This window comes from Hyla sarda, chromosome 10 (genome assembly GCF_029499605.1).
Source record: "Hyla sarda isolate aHylSar1 chromosome 10, aHylSar1.hap1, whole genome shotgun sequence".
Classification (NCBI taxonomy): domain Eukaryota; kingdom Metazoa; phylum Chordata; class Amphibia; order Anura; family Hylidae; genus Hyla; species Hyla sarda.
The window spans coordinates 13229187-13247009 of record NC_079198.1 but is presented as its reverse complement, the minus strand read 5'-3'; the positions used below and the strand labels follow the sequence as shown (position 1 = coordinate 13247009).

The 17823-nt window shown below is 42.3% G+C and overlaps 2 protein-coding genes across 24 annotated transcripts in view; one reads left to right on the top strand and one right to left on the bottom strand.

Moving 5' to 3' along the window:
- The window catches only part of LOC130294604 (mucin-2-like), a 264132-nt gene that overhangs the window by 226267 nt on the left and 20042 nt on the right, over positions 1-17823 (top strand). For 13 of the 22 annotated variants that reach the window (XM_056544708.1, XM_056544705.1, XM_056544701.1 and 10 more), the window contains one exon: positions 5029-5109. The exons of the other annotated variants lie outside the window; for them this stretch is intronic. The gene's annotated coding sequence lies outside the window, so the exon portion shown is untranslated. The remainder of the gene's footprint in view (positions 1-5028; positions 5110-17823) is intronic. 22 annotated transcript variants of the gene reach the window in all.
- The window catches only part of LOC130294610 (uncharacterized), a 44821-nt gene that overhangs the window by 18945 nt on the left and 8053 nt on the right, over positions 1-17823 (bottom strand). The window contains exons 2-3 of one of the 2 annotated variants that reach the window (XM_056544743.1): positions 6556-6606; positions 2085-2203 (exon numbers count right to left, since the gene is read on the bottom strand). In XM_056544743.1, the coding sequence (XP_056400718.1) occupies positions 2085-2136 (52 nt within the window). In that variant the 5' untranslated portion in view covers positions 2137-2203; positions 6556-6606. Of the gene's footprint in view, positions 1-2084; positions 2313-6555; positions 6607-17823 lie in introns of those variants that run through there. The other variant, XM_056544744.1, reaches the window with a different exon arrangement.

Sequence of the window (17823 nt, the reverse complement as noted above, 5' to 3'; positions counted from 1 at the left end):
AATTGTCTATGCTGTGAAGATACGAGTTGTGCAGCACCTGAAACTACGGATACTGGAGGCCTGTGCTAGCATTTCTCCTGCGGTGTATATAGTAGTATATAGCGGTGTATAAGGATACTGGAAGCCTGTGCTAGCATTTCTCCTGCGGTGTATATAGTAGTATATAGCAGTGTATACGGATACTGGAAGCCTGTGCTAGCATTTCTCCTGCGGTGTATATAGTAGTATATAGCGGTGTATAAGGATACTGGAAGCCTGTGCTAGCATTTCTCCTGCGGCGTATATAGTAGTATATAGCAGTGTATACGGATACTGGAAGCCTGTGCTAGCTTTTCTCCTGCGGTGTATATAGTAGTATATAGCAGTGTATACGGATACTGGAAGCCTGTGCTAGCATTTCTCCTGCGGTGTATATAGTAGTATATAGCAGTGTATACTGATACTGGAAGCCTGTGCTAGCATTTCTCCTGCGGTGTATATAGTAGTATATAGCAGTGTATACAGATACTGGAAGCCTGTGCTAGCATTTCTCCTGCGGTGTATATAGTAGTATATAGCAGTGTATATGGATACTGGAAGCCTGTGCTAGCATTTCTCCTGCGGTGTATATAGTAGTATATAGCAGTGTATACGGATACTGGAAGCCTGTGCTAGCATTTCTCCTGCGGTGTATATAGTAGTATATAGCAGTGTATACGGATACTGGAAGCCTGTGCTAGCATTTCTCCTGCGGTGTATATAGTAGTATATAGCAGTGTATACGGATACTTGAAGCCTGTGCTAGCATTTCTCCTGCGGTGTATATAGTAGTATATAGCAGTGTATACGGATACTTGAAGCCTGTGCTAGCATTTCTCCTGCGGTGTATATATTAGTATATAGCAGCATATAGAGAAGAGGGTTGCATTGACAATCCAACACAATGGACAGTACATTGAACACATTTTATAAGTGGTCAGAAACTTGTAAATAACTAATGAAAGAATAATGTTACGTTAAAACCAAGCACATCATTGTTTTTCTTGTGAAATTCCCAATAAGTTTGATGTGTCACATGACCCTCTCCCTGAAAAAACAAAAGTTGGATTCAAAATGGCCAACTTCAAAATGGCCGCCATGGTCACCACCCATCTTGAAAAGTTTTCCCCCCTCACATATACTAATGTGCCACAAACAGGAAGTTAATATCACCAACCATTCCCATTTTATTAAGGTGTATCCATATGAATGGCCCACCCTGTAGTTCACCTCAATAAAGCTTTATTAATCAACTAGTGCCAGAAAGTTAAAAAGATTTGTAAATTACTTCTATTAAAAAATCTTAATCCTTCCAGTATTTATTAACTGCTGAATATTACAGAGGAAATTATTTTCTTTTTGGAACACAGAGCTCTCTGCTGACATCATGACCACAGTGCTCTCTGCTGACATCTTTGTCCATTTTAAGAACTGTCCAGAGTAGGAGAAAATCCCCATAGCAAACATATGCTGCTCTGGACAGTTCCTAAAATGGACAGAGATGTCAGCAGAGAGCACTGTGGTCATGATGTCATCAGAGAGCTCTGTTCTCCAAAAAGCAAAGAATTTCCTCTTTAGTATTCAGCAGCTAATAAGTACTGGAAGGATTAAAAAATTTTAATAGAAGTCATTTACAAATCTGTTTAACTTTCTGGCACCAATTGATTAAAAAATAAAAAAAAAGTTTTTCACCAGTGTACCCATTTAAAGGAGAACTGTAGTGCAATATAACTTATTCCCTATCCAAAGGATAGGGGATACATTATAGATCGTGGGGGATCCAACCGCTGGGGCCCCCTTCCAGCATACTGCCACAGCCCTGTACAGGAGATTGCGGTGGGCAACAGCGGTCGGACCCCTCATGATCTATAACTTATCCCCTATCCAAAGGACTCATTGTCAGTTGTAAAATTGCAGCTCCCTGAATGTTGAGAGTTTTAGTTTTGCAGCAGGTCTGAGATCACTAGAGTACAGAGCATAGATCTTTATATACCTGCTTAGGATATGGAGTACACAGTCTATAAATGACTAATAAGCATAAAATATTCATATATATAATTCCTCACCTGCTGCCATGAAGAAACAGAAGACACATGCTGCAATGGCGGGACCCTTCATAGCGAGCAGTCAGCCGTCTCACAAGGCTGCCCAGGGTGGATGTTTCTCTCACATCTGCTGCCGCTCCCTGAAGAGGAGATAAATTCAGAGATCTTGATAGAAATTTTCTCTGGAGAAAAATTACATATGCAAAGTAGTGAAGTGGCACAATAAAATGTATTGACTTACAAGGAATCTCAAAGACGTCTTATCGCCTAGCCAAAGGATAGGGGATAAAATGTCTGATTGCAGGGGGCCCGCTGCTAGGACCCCCGCAATCTCTGTGCAGCACCCACATTCTATGAATGCAACTGTGTATAAACATTCTGTTTGTCCGCCACTAACCAATGCTCACAAGCAGAAACGGCTGCTTTGGGCAGAAAAATACATGAAGACTAATTTTCAAACACTCCTGTTTACTGATGAGTGCCGTGCAACCCTGAATGGTCCAGATGGATGGAGAAGTGGATAGTTGGTGGATGGCCACCATGTTCGAACAAGGCTGTGATGTCAGCAAGGTGAGGCTGGAGTCATGTTTTGGGCCGGAATCATGGGAAGAGAGCTGGCCGGCCCCTTTAGGGTCCCCGAAGGTGTAAAGATGGCCTCTGCAAAGTATGTGGAGTTTCTGACTGACCACTTTCTTCCCTGGTACAGAAGGAGGAACTATGCTTTCCGTAATAAAATCATCTTCATGCATGACAATGCACCATCTCATGCTGCAAATAATACCTCGGCATCAATGGCTGCTATGGGGATAAAAGGAGAGAAAGTCATGGTGTGGCCTCCATCCTCCCCTGACCTCAATCCTATTGAGAACCTTTGGAGCATCCTCAAGCAAAATATCTATGAGGGTGGGAGGCAGTTTACATCCAAACAGCAGCTCTGGGAGGCTATTCTGAAATCTTGCAAACAAATTCAAGCAGAAACTGTCCAAAAACTCACAAGTTCAATGGATCCAAGACTTGTGAAGCTCCTATCAAATAAGGGTCCTGTTACCTGGGGTCCTGTGACCTGTTAAAATGTTGTTAAAAGTTTGATAGAAATATCTTTTGATTTCAGTAAATGCTGCAAACACAACAAATGATAATTTTCAGTTCTTTACAAATGTTTTGAAACTTACTGTGTGTAATAATTGGGAACAGTGCATTGTAGGTTTTTCATGTTTAGAAAAAATACTGTTATCATTAGGAGGTTTGTTCAATAAAATTTGAATTGTTCTCTTAATAGTTGATAACATGAGAATTATGCTGAATGTTATTTACATAAATTATTTAGGTAAATGAGAAAAATATAATTTGCATAATAATTTGGAACAGGGAGTACAAAAAGATCAAATATGCAATGAGAAACTCCGCAGTTTTTTCTTGATTCTTGCAAATTATCTTTAGGACAAGAAGAATGGGGGGCTCCAATATATATAGGGACTGGATATTTAATTAAAAAGATATTCCAGTAAATTCTGTTTATTTACATATAGAATGTGGGAAAAAAAATCCCATTAACCAAAATACACAATTTTGTAGATATCTGTAGGCACTCACCAGCAAAAAGTGTTGTAAAAGAGCTATCACGCAATCTTCATCTCCCCTTCACTCTTTGACCTCCCCACAGGAGACAAAGAACATGTGATCTACGACCTAATTGTGGACCTGGCTTGCTATAGTGTCACGGGACTATAAACAGTAAGAGACGGAAATCACGCAGTGCTGAGCCAGTGCATGCATGTTACATGCTCCTCCTGACTTTGGCAGAGAGGAAGGAATTTTAGTTTTAGGGAGGCATGCAGAAGGCAGGAGAAGACTGCAAACCATGCAATGAGCATATATTAACGGCAAAAGGGATTTCATTTAGAAAAATCTTTATCCCCGAAAAAGTGCTCTAAAGTATTGGCCACTAGGCCACTGCTGTCTACTGCCTGTTGTTAGGGGAATTCCGTCTAGAAGAGAAGATTCCAAGAACAGAACACAGGAAGGGGGGCAGGGCTTAGCTATTGCTATGTGCAGGAGGAATGGAGAGAGTCTGGGATGTGAACATGCAACCTGTAAGCTTGTTATCTTCTTTTGAGAATTCACACTGTGTCTGAAAAGTAAAATAAAGGCTTCCCTCTCAAGTCTCACCAAATATAAAGTTATGGGTATCTGTTTCTTGTGTTTCTATTACAGTATATACACACTGCTGCCTCCTGAATTTAAACTCCCCTTCTTCCAATTAGTCTGCACTGTTTTCATTATAATCAGCAGCAGTTCAGTTCTTATTATAACCCCTTCCCTGCTGTACTGCTGCTGTTTTTTTTTCTGCTCACGTAGCACTTTTCAAAACTAGTGCATCAAAACCCCCTTCTATCCCCAAATGCCACCTATAGTACTGTACTTTGTAAATCTTCCCCCAGTAAAGTACATCCTGATCAGTCCAGTGCACTTTCATCAGCAATATATCAAGCCATAGCAGTAAGGAATATCAATCGCTGGATCCGTTAGAGACAATATCTACAGACACCATAATTGAAGTGAAATCATCTGGATTTATTGCCGCAACTGAGATATTTATTCACATTATCTACCTACATTATTTCTACAGACTGTGTGGAAATTTAGCGAATAATTTTAACTTTTTCTCATTTTATGTATTTTATTAGTTTTAAATAATATTTGCCATATTTTATGCATTGAATATTTTATGTATAGACTATTGCATATATCAGTGTATTTCTGCTGACCCAAAAGGGCCATGTGGGTCAAAAGACACAAATATTACGAATATCTTATCAATAAATTAATCTGTATCTAATATTCATGACTCTGAGCCCCAATTTTCCTATATATTTAAAAAAAAGGAGAACATGTTTTTGACTCAAAAAAAATAAAATGAGTTGTAAGAACACTTCATCCTTTTCTCTCACACTCTGTTTCCTAGATCTCAGCGTAGAAACAGTCGAGTCAAGCAAATCTATTGTTCCCAATGGATCTGAACGCACGTGTGAGCTCGTACACTGAGGCACGTAAGGCTCTGTAATGTGGCCGCTCATTATTAAATTAGTCTCTTGACAAATTTACCATTTATTTTCTTAAGTCGCAGGTGGTTACTGTATGCCTAATAAATCATTGACTCTAACGTAAAGTTAAATACCTTGGCTCACCAAGCCTCTTGTGCTTTCTCTTTCATTTTCATCTTCATTTGGTCTAATTGACGCTCATTAATAAATTAAATCAATTTTTCTGCTAAAGTCGCAGGTGGTAACTATCCCCAAAGAGCCATCGACACTAATGATGAGCCAATGTTGGCTTACAAGGCCTCTTACACCACATGGATGTTTTTCCCAGAATCCCAGAGGGGTTTTCGGCGGAGCCTACGATGCTGGCGCGGCGCTGCTTGTCCCCTGCTGCCAGCACTGACTCTACAGTCCACAGACTGTTGGTATTGAGTGTAACTGAGATGGTGTCGCACGGCCAAATTCCATTTTTATCTCCTTACCTTTTAAAAAGCCATTACAATTTTTTTCTGGTACCAATTGTGCTTTCTAATGGTGCCCTCCATTTTCTCATAAAATATATGGAAAATCCAAAAGAATAATGTTTGTGAGGCAAAATAGAGAAAAAAAATCAAACACAATTTTTTTATTTTTGTAGGGTTTTGTTTTTATGCCACGTACTTTGCAGTAAAGCCGACAGGTTATGTTTATTCTACATGTCAATAGATTACAGCGATACCCGGTCTACATAAGTTTTGTTTCATCTTATTACTTTTCACAAATTAAAACATTCATGTTTGATTAGCTAATAGGTTATTCGTCTAATATGGACTGATCAGCCAACAGGTTGATCAACTAATATGGACTGATCAGCCAACAGGTTAATCAACTAATATGGACTGATCAGCCAACAGGTTAATCAACTAATATGGACTGATCAGCCAACAGGTTAATCAACTAATATGGACTGATCAGCCAACAGTTTAATCGACTAATATGGACTGATCAGCTAACAGTTTAATCGACTAATATGGACTGATCAGCCAATAGGTTAATCGACTAATATGGACTGATCAGCCAACAGGTTATTCGACTAATATGGACTGATCAGCTAACAGTTTAATCGACTAATATGGACTGATCAGCCAATAGGTTAATCGACTAATATGGACTGATCAGCCAACAGGTTATTCGACTAATATGGACTGATCAGCTAACAGTTTAATCGACTAATATGGACTGATCAGCCAATAGGTTAATCGACTAATATGGACTGATCAGCCAATAGGTTAATTGACTACAAAGTGTAACTTTGAATTAGTAATGTAATATTTTTACACCATGACTTAAAATCTTTTCATAAAATTATGTTATGTTACATGTCCTCTATGGTTTCGGGTTAGCAGTCTCTGCTGTACACAGAGAATTTACTACAATACTATTCAGTCTCCGCTCCTCATTGTTGCACGCACCGGTCGGGTGGGATCACAGCACAAAGACCACACGTATAATCCACTTCACACCTGTCATGTAGATAAAAGACATAAGAATGTGAGAACAAGAAGGACTGAAAGTCACAGATTATTACTGTAACATGATAGGACCAGAAACATGAACCCAGAGCAAAGGCAGATTCCTCTCATCTGTGTATACATAAGAAGGAAAAGTGAAAATGATAGAAAACGTTCTTGGTGTCTATCTATCTATCTCATATCTATCTATATCATCTCATATCAATCTATCTATCTCATATCTATCTATCTATATCATTTCATATCAATCTATCTATCTCATATCTATCTATCTATCTATCTATCTATGTACAGATAGCAAGGAGGAGCAGCACACCAGGGATGCAAAGGTGTAGCGGGTGCAAGCGGGCCCAATCGCAGCCCGGGTCACTGGCAGCAGCAGTGATGTATAGTAGAATAAAGCGTCCCGCAGCACTCCAATAGTGATCAAAATAGGTTTATTACCTCAAGGTAAGATACAACGTTTCGACCGTCACCACGGTCTTTTTCAAGCATGCTTGAAAAAGACCGTGGTGACGGTCGAAACGTTGTATCTTACCTTGAGGTAATAAACGTATTTTGATCACTATTGGAGTGCTGCGGGACGCTTTATTCTACTATCTATCTATCTATCTATCTATCTCATTTCTATCTATCTATCTATCTATCTCATATCTATCTATCTATCTATCTCATATCTATCTATCTATCTATCTCATATCTATCTATCTATCTCATTTCTATCTATCTATCTATCTATCTCATATCTATCTATCTCATATCTCTCTATCTCATATCTATCTATCTATATCAATTCATATCAATCTATCTATCTCATATCTATCTATCTATCTATCTCATATCTATCTAATATCTATCTATCTCATATCTATAAATCTATCTATCTCATATCTATCTATCTAATATCTATTATATATCTAACCACTGTTGCACATAATAGTCTGTCCCTCTCATGCACTCACATTGCATAACACTGGTTCAGGACCAGGGACAGTGCAGAAGCCTCATGCATTAGATCTGCTCTGTATGGCCAGAAACCAAAGGCCAAGTATATAGATAAACTGTGAACCCCTAAGGACTATGATAATACTACATACACTGTGAACCCCTCAGGACTATGGTAATACTACATACACTGTAAACCCCTCCGGCCTATGGTAATACTACATACACTGTGAACCCCTCAGGCCTATGGTAATACTACATACACTGTGAACCCCTCAGGACTATGGTAATACTACATACACTGCGAACCCCTCAGGACTATGGTAATACTACATACACTGTGAACCCCTCAGGACTATGGTAATACTACATACACTGTGAACCCCTCAGGACTATGGTAATACTACATACACTGTGAACCCCTCCGGCCTATGGTAATACTACATACACTGTGAACCCCTCAGGACTGTGGTAATACTACATACACTGTGAACCCCTCAGGACTATGGTAATACTACATACACTGTGAACCCCTCAGGACTATGGTAATACTACATACACTGCGAACCCCTCAGGACTATGGTAATACTACACACACTGTGAACCCCTCCGGACTATGGTAATACTACATACACTGTGAACCCCTCAGGACTATGGTAATACTACATACACTGTGAACCCCTCCGGCCTATGGTAATACTACATACACTGTGAACCCCTCAGGACTATGGTAATACTACATACACTGTGAACCCCTCAGGACTATGGTAATACTACATACACTGTGAACCCCTCCGGACTATGGTAATACTACATACACTGTGAACCCCTCCGGCCTATGGTAATACTACATACACTGTGAACCCCTCAGGACTATGGTAATACTATATACACTGTGAACCCCTCAGGACTATGATAATACTACATACACTGTGAACCCCTCAGGACTATGGTAATACTACATACACTGTGAACCCCTCAGGACTATGGTAATACTACATACACTGTGAACCCCTCCGGCCTATGGTAATACTACATACACTGTGAACCCCTCAGGACTATGGTAATACTACATACACTGAGAACCCCTCAGGACTATGGTAATACTACATACACTGTGAACCCCTCAGGGCTATGGTAATACTACATACACTGCGAACCCCTCCGGACTATGGTAATACTACATACACTGTGAACCCCTCCGGACTATGGTAATACTACATACACTGTGAACCCCTCAGGGCTATGGTAATACTACATACACTGCGAACCCCTCCGGACTATGGTAATACTACATACACTGTGAACCCCTCCGGCCTATGGTAATACTACATACACTGTGAACCCCTCAGGACTATGGTAATACTACATACACTGTGAACCCCTCAGGCCTATGGTAATACTACATACACTGTGAACCCCTCAGGACTATGGTAATACTACATACACTGTGAACCCCTCAGGGCTATGGTAATACTACATACACTGTGAACCCCTCAGGGCTATGGTAATACTACATACACTGTGAACCCCTCAGGACTATGGTAATACTACACACACTGTGAACCCCTCCGGACTATGGTAATACTACATACACTGTGAACCCCTCAGGGCTATGGTAATACTACATACACTGTGAACCCCTCAGGGCTATGGTAATACTACATACACTGTGAACCCCTCAGGGCTATGGTAATACTACATACACTGTGAACCCCTCAGGACTATGGTAATACTACAAACACTGTGAACCCCTCAGGCCTATGGTAATACTACATACACTGTGAACCCCTCAGGGCTATGGTAATACTACATACACTGTGAACCCCTCCGGCCTATGGTAATACTACATACACTGTGAACCCCTCCGGCCTATGGTAATACTACATACACTGTGAACCCCTCAGGACTATGGTAATACTACATACACTGTGAACCCCTCAGGACTATGGTAATACTACATACACTGTGAACCCCTCAGGACTATGGTAATACTACACACACTGTGAACCCCTCAGGACTATGGTAATACTACATACACTGTGAACCCCTCAGGACTATGGTAATACTACATACACTGTGAACCCCTCAGGACTATGGTAATACTACATACACTGTGAACCCCTTAGGACTATGGTAATACTACATACACTGTGAACCCCTTAGGACTATGGTAATACTACATACACTGTGAACCCCTCAGGGCTATGGTAATACTACATACACTGTGAACCCCTCAGGACTATGGTAATACTACATACACTGTGAACCCCTCAGGACTATGGTAATACTACATACACTGTGAACCCCTCAGGACTATGGTAATACTACATACACTGTGAACCCCTCAGGACTATGGTAATACTACATACACTGTGAACCCCTCAGGCCTATGGTAATACTACATACACTGTGAACCCCTCAGAACTATGGTAATACTACATACACTGTGAACCCCTCAGGGCTATGGTAATACTACATACACTGTGAATCCCTCAGGACTATGGTAATACTACATACACTGTGAACCCCTCAGGGCTATGGTAATACTACATACACTGTGAACCCCTCAGGACTATGGTAATACTACATACACTGTGAACCCCTCAGGGCTATCGTAATACTACATACACTGTGAACCCCTCAGGACTATGGTAATACTACATACACTGTGAACCCCTCAGGACTATGGTAATACTACATACACTGTGAACCCCTCAGGACTACGGTAATACTACATAGACTGTGAACCCCTCCGGCCTATGGTAATACTACATACACTGTGAACCCCTCAGGACTATGGTAATACTACATACACTGTGAACCCCTCCGGCCTATGGTAATACTACATACACTGTGAACCCCTCAGGACTATGGTAATACTACATACACTGTGAACCCCTCCGGCCTATGGTAATACTACATACACTGTGAACCCCTCCGGCCTATGGTAATACTACATACACTGTGAACCCCTCAGGCCTATGGTAATACTACATACACTGCGAACCCCTCAGGACTATGGTAATACTACATACACTGTGAACCCCTCAGGACTATGGTAATACTACATACACTGTGAACCCCTCAGGGCTATGGTAATACTACATACACTGTGAACCCCTCCGGCCTATGGTAATACTACATACACTGTGAACCCCTCCGGCCTATGGTAATACTACATACACTGTGAACCCCTCAGGACTATGGTAATACTACATACACTGTGAACCCCTCAGGGCTATGGTAATACTACATACACTGTGAACCCCTCAGGACTATGGTAATACTACATACACTGTGAACCCCTCAGGACTATGGTAATACTACATACACTGTGAACCCCTCAGGACTATGGTAATACTACATACACTGTGAACCCCTCAGGACTATGGTAATACTACATACACTGTGAACCCCTCCGGCCTATGGTAATACTACATACACTGTGAACCCCTCAGGACTATGGTAATACTACATACACTGTGAGCCCCTCAGGACTATGGTAATACTACATACACTGTGAGCCCCTCAGGACTATGGTAATACTACATACACTGTGAACCCCTCCGGCCTATGGTAATACTACATACACTGTGAACCCCTCCGGACTATGGTAATACTACATACACTGTGAACCCCTCCGGCCTATGGTAATACTACATACACTGTGAACCCCTCAGGACTATGGTAATACTACATACACTGTGAACCCCTCCGGCCTATGGTAATACTACATACACTGTGAACCCCTCCGGACTATGGTAATACTACATACACTGGGAACCCCTCCGGCCTATGGTAATACTACATACACTGTGAACCCCTCAGGCCTATGGTAATACTACATACACTGTGAACCCCTCCGGACTATGGTAATACTACATACACTGTGAACCCCTCCGGACTATGGTAATACTACATACACTGTGAACCCCTCAGGACTATGGTAATACTACATACACTGTGAACCCCTCAGGCCTATGGTAATACTACATACACTGTGAACCCCTCCGGACTATGGTAATACTACATACACTGTGAACCCCTCCGGACTATGGTAATACTACATACACTGTGAACCCCTCAGGACTATGGTAATACTACATACACTGTGAACCCCTCAGGACTATGGTAATACTACATACACTGTGAACCCCTCAGGCCTATGGTAATACTACATACACTGTGAACCCCTCCGGCCTATGGTAATACTACATACACTGTGAACCCCTCCGGACTATGGTAATACTACATACACTGTGAACCCCTCAGGGCTATGGTAATACTACATACACTGTGAACCCCTCAGGGCTATGGTAATACTACATACACTGTGAACCCCTCAGGACTATGGTAATACTACATACACTGTGAACCCCTCAGGACTATGGTAATACTACATACACTGTGAACCCCTCAGGCCTATGGTAATACTACATACACTGTGAACCCCTCAGAACTATGGTAATACTACATACACTGTGAACCCCTCAGGGCTATGGTAATACTACATACACTGTGAACCCCTCCGGCCTATGGTAATACTACATACACTGTGAACCCCTCCGGCCTATGGTAATACTACATACACTGTGAACCCCTCAGGACTATGGTAATACTACATACACTGCGAACCCCTCAGGACTATGGTAATACTACATACACTGTGAACCCCTCAGGGCTATGGTAATACTACATACACTGTGAACCCCTCCGGCCTATGGTAATACTACATACACTGTGAACCCCTCCGGGATATGGTAATACTACATACACTGTGAACCCCTCAGGCCTATGGTAATACTACATACACTGTGAACCCCTCAGGACTATGGTAATACTACATACACTGTGAACCCCTCAGGGCTATGGTAATACTACATACACTGTGAACCCCTCAGGACTATGGTAATACTACATACACTGTGAACCCCTCAGGACTATGGTAATACTACATACACTGTGAACCCCTCAGGCCTATGGTAATACTACATACACTGTGAACCCCTCAGGACTATGGTAATACTACATACACTGTGAACCCCTCAGGACTATGGTAATACTATATACACTGTGAACCCCTCAGGACTATGATAATACTACATACACTGTGAACCCCTCAGGACTATGGTAATACTACATACACTGTGAACCCCTCAGGACTATGGTAATACTACATACACTGTGAACCCCTCCGGCCTATGGTAATACTACATACACTGTGAACCCCTCCGGACTATGGTAATACTACATACACTGTGAACCCCTCCGGCATATGGTAATACTACATACACTGTGAACCCCTCCGGACTATGGTAATACTACATACACTGTGAACCCCTCCGGACTATGGTAATACTACATACACTGTGAACCCCTCAGGACTATGGTAATACTACATACACTGTGAACCCCTCCGGCCTATGGTAATACTACATACACTGTGAACCCCTCAGGACTATGGTAATACTACATACACTGTGAACCCCTCAGGACTATGGTAATACTACATACACTGTGAACCCCTCCGGACTATGGTAATACTACATACACTGTGAACCCCTCAGGACTATGGTAATACTACATACACTGTGAACCCCTCAGGACTATGGTAATACTACATACACTGTGAACCCCTCAGGACTATGGTAATACTACATACACTGTGAACCCCTCAGGACTGTGGTAATACTACATACACTGTGAACCCCTCCGGCCTATGATAATACTACATACACTGTGAACCCCTCAGAACTATGGTAATACTACATACACTGTGAACCCCTCAGGACTATGGTAATACTACATACACTGTGAACCCCTCAGGACTATGGTAATACTACATAAACTGTGAACCCCTCAGGACTATGGTAATACTACATACACTGTGAACCCCTCCGGCCTATGGTAATACTACATACACTGTGAACCCCTCAGGACTATGGTAATACTACATACACTGTGAACCCCTCCGGCCTATGGTAATACTACATACACTGTGAACGCCTCAGGACTATGGTAATACTACATACACTGTGAACCCCTCAGGCCTATGGTAATACTACATACACTGTGAACCCCTCAGGACTATGGTAATACTACATACACTGTGAACCCCTCAGGACTATGGTAATACTACATACACTGTGAACCCCTCAGGGCTATGGTAATACTACATACACTCTGAACCCCTCAGGACTATGGTAATACTACATACACTGTGAACCCCTCAGGACTATGGTAATACTACATACACTGTGAACCCCTCAGGACTATGGTAATACTACATACACTGTGAACCCCTCAGGACTATGGTAATACTACATACACTGTGAACCCCTCAGGACTATGGTAATACTACATACACTGTGAACCCCTCAGGACTATGGTAATACTACATACACTGTGAACCCCTCAGGACTGTGGTAATACTACATACACTGTGAACCCCTCCGGCCTATGGTTATACTACATACAATGTGAACCCCTCAGGGCTATGGTAATACTACATACACTGTGAACCCCTCAGGACTATGGTAATACTACATACACTGTGAACCCCTCCGGCCTATGGTAATACTACATACACTGTGAACCCCTCAGGACTATGGTAATACTACATACACTGTGAACCCCTCAGGTCTATGGTAATACTACATACACTGTGAACCCCTCAGAACTATGATAATACTACATACACTGTGAACCCCTCAGGCCTATGGTAATACTACATACACTGTGAACCCCTCAGGACTATGGTAATACTACATACACTGTGAACCCCTCAGGACTATGGTAATACTACATACACTGTGAACCCCTCAGGGCTATGGTAATACTACATACACTGTGAACCCCTCAGGACTATGGTAATACTACATACACTGTGAACCCCTCAGGGCTATGGTAATACTACATAGACTGTGAACCCCTCAGGACTATGGTAATACTACATACACTGTGAACCCCTCAGGACTATGGTAATACTACATACACTGTGAACCCCTCAGGCCTATGGTAATACTACATACACTGTGAACCCCTCCGGCCTATGGTAATACTACATACACTGTGAACCCCTCAGGACTATGGTAATACTACATACACTGTGAACCCCTCAGGACTATGGTAATACTACATACACTGTGAACCCCTCCGGCCTATGGTAATACTACATACACTGTGAACCCCTCAGGGCTATGGTAATACTACATACACTGTGAACAACTCCGGCCGATGGTAATACTACATACACTGTGAACCCCTCAGGACTATGGTAATACTACATACACTGTGAACCCCTCAGGGCTATGGTAATACTACATACACTGTGAACCCCTCAGGACTATGGTAATACTACATACATTGCGAACCCCTCCGGCCTATGGTAATACTACATACACTGTGAACCCCTCAGGACTATGGTAATACTACATACACTGTGAACCTCTCAGGCCTATGGTAATACTACATACACTGTGAACCCCTCAGGCCTATGGTAATACTACATACACTGTGAACCCCTCCGGCCTATGGTAATACTACATACACTGTGAACCCCTCGGGACTATGGTAATACTACATACACTGTGAACCCCTCAGGGCTATGGTAATACTACATACACTGTGAACCCCTCCGGCCTATGGTAATACTACATACACTGTGAACCCCTCAGGCCTATGGTAATACTACATACACTGTGAACCCCTCAGGCCTATGGTAATACTACATACACTGTGAACCCCTCAGGACTATGGTAATACTACATACACTGTGAACCCCTCAGGACTATGGTAATACTACATACACTGTGAACCCCTCAGGCCTATGGTAATACTACATACACTGTGAACCCCTCAGGACTATGGTAATACTACATACACTGTGAACCCCTCAGGACTATGGTAATACTACATACACTGTGAACCCCTCAGAACTATGGTAATACTACATACACTGTGAACCCCTCAGGGCTATGGTAATACTACATACACTGTGAACCCCTCAGGTCTATGGTAATACTACATACACTGTGAACCCCTCAGGACTACGGTAATACTACATAGACTGTGAACCCCTCCGGCCTATGGTAATACTACATACACTGTGAACCCCTCAGGCCTATGGTAATACTACATACACTGTGAACCCCTCAGGGCTATGGTAATACTACATACACTGTGAACCCCTCAGGACTATGGTAATACTACATACACTGTGAACCCCTCAGGCCTATGGTAATACTACATACACTGTGAACCCCTCAGGGCTATGGTAATACTACATACACTGTGAACCCCTCAGGACTATGGTAATACTACATACACTGTGAACCCCTCAGGGCTATGGTAATACTACATACACTGTGAACCCCTCCGGCCTATGGTAATACTACATACACTGTGAACCCCTCCGGCCTATGGTAATACTACATACACTGTGAACCCCTCAGGCCTATGGTAATACTACATACACTGTGAACCCCTCAGGGCTATGGTAATACTACATACACTGTGAACCCCTCAGGCCTATGGTAATACTACATACACTGTGAACCCCTCAGAACTATGGTAATACTACATACACTGTGAACCCCTCAGGACTATGGTAATACTACATACACTGTGAACCCCTCAGGACTATGGTAATACTACATACACTGTGAACCCCTCAGGACTATGGTAATACTACATACACTGTGAACCCCTCAGGACTATGGTAATACTACATACACTGTGAACCCCTCAGGACTATGGTAATACTACATACACTGTGAACCCCTCAGGGCTATGGTAATACTACATACACTGTGAACCCCTCAGGACTATGGTAATACTACATAGACTGTGAACCCCTCCGGCCTATGGTAATACTACATACACTGTGAACCCCTCAGGACTATGGTAATACTACATACACTGTGAACCCCTCAGGTCTATGGTAATACTACATACACTGTGGACCCCTCAGGACTATGGTAATACTACATACACTGTGAACCCCTCAGGCCTATGGTAATACTACATACACTGTGAACCCCTCAGGACTATGGTAATACTACATACACTGTGAACCCCTCAGGACTATGGTAATACTACATACACTGTGAACCCCTCAGGCCTATGGTAATACTACATACACTGTGAACCCCTCAGGCCTATGGTAATACTACATACACTGTGAACCCCTCAGGACTATGATAATACTACATACACTGTGAACCCCTCAGGACTATGGTAATACTACATACACTGTGAACCCCTCAGGACTATGGTAATACTACGTACACTGTGAACCCCTCAGAACTATGGTAATACTACATAGACTGTGAACCCCTCCGGCCTATGGTAATACTACATACACTGTGAACCCCTCAGGGCTATGGTAATACTACATACACTGTGAACCCCTCAGGACTGTGGTAATACTACATAGACTGTGAACCCCTCCGGCCTATGGTAATACTACATACACTGTGAACCCCTCAGGACTATGGTAATACTACATACACTGTGAACCCCTCCGGACTATGGTAATACTACATACACTGTGAACCCCTCCGGACTATGGTAATACTACATACACTGTGAACCCCTCAGGACTATGGTAATACTACATACACTGTGAACCCCTCAGGACTATGGTAATACTACATACACTGTGAACCCCTCAGGACTATGGTAATACTACATACACTGTGAACCCCTCCGGCATATGGTAATACTACATACACTGTGAACCCCTCCGGACTATGGTAATACTACATACACTGTGAACCCCTCCGGACTATGGTAATACTACATACACTGTGAACCCCTCAGGACTATGGTAATACTACATACACTGTGAACCCCTCAGGACTATGGTAATACTACATACACTGTGAACCCCTCCGGACTATGGTAATACTACATACACTGTGAACCCCTCAGGACTATGGTAATACTACATACACTGTGAACCCCTCAGGACTATGGTAATACTACATACACTGTGAACCCCTCAGGACTATGGTAATACTACATACACTGTGAACCCCTCAGGACTGTGGTAATACTACATACACTGTGAACCCCTCCGGCCTATGGTAATACTACATACACTGTGAACCCCTCAGGACTATGGTAATACTACATACACTGTGAACCCCTCCGGCCTATGGTAATACTACATACACTGTGAACGCCTCAGGACTATGGTAATACTACATACACTGTGAACCCCTCAGGACTATGGTAATACTACATACACTGTGAACC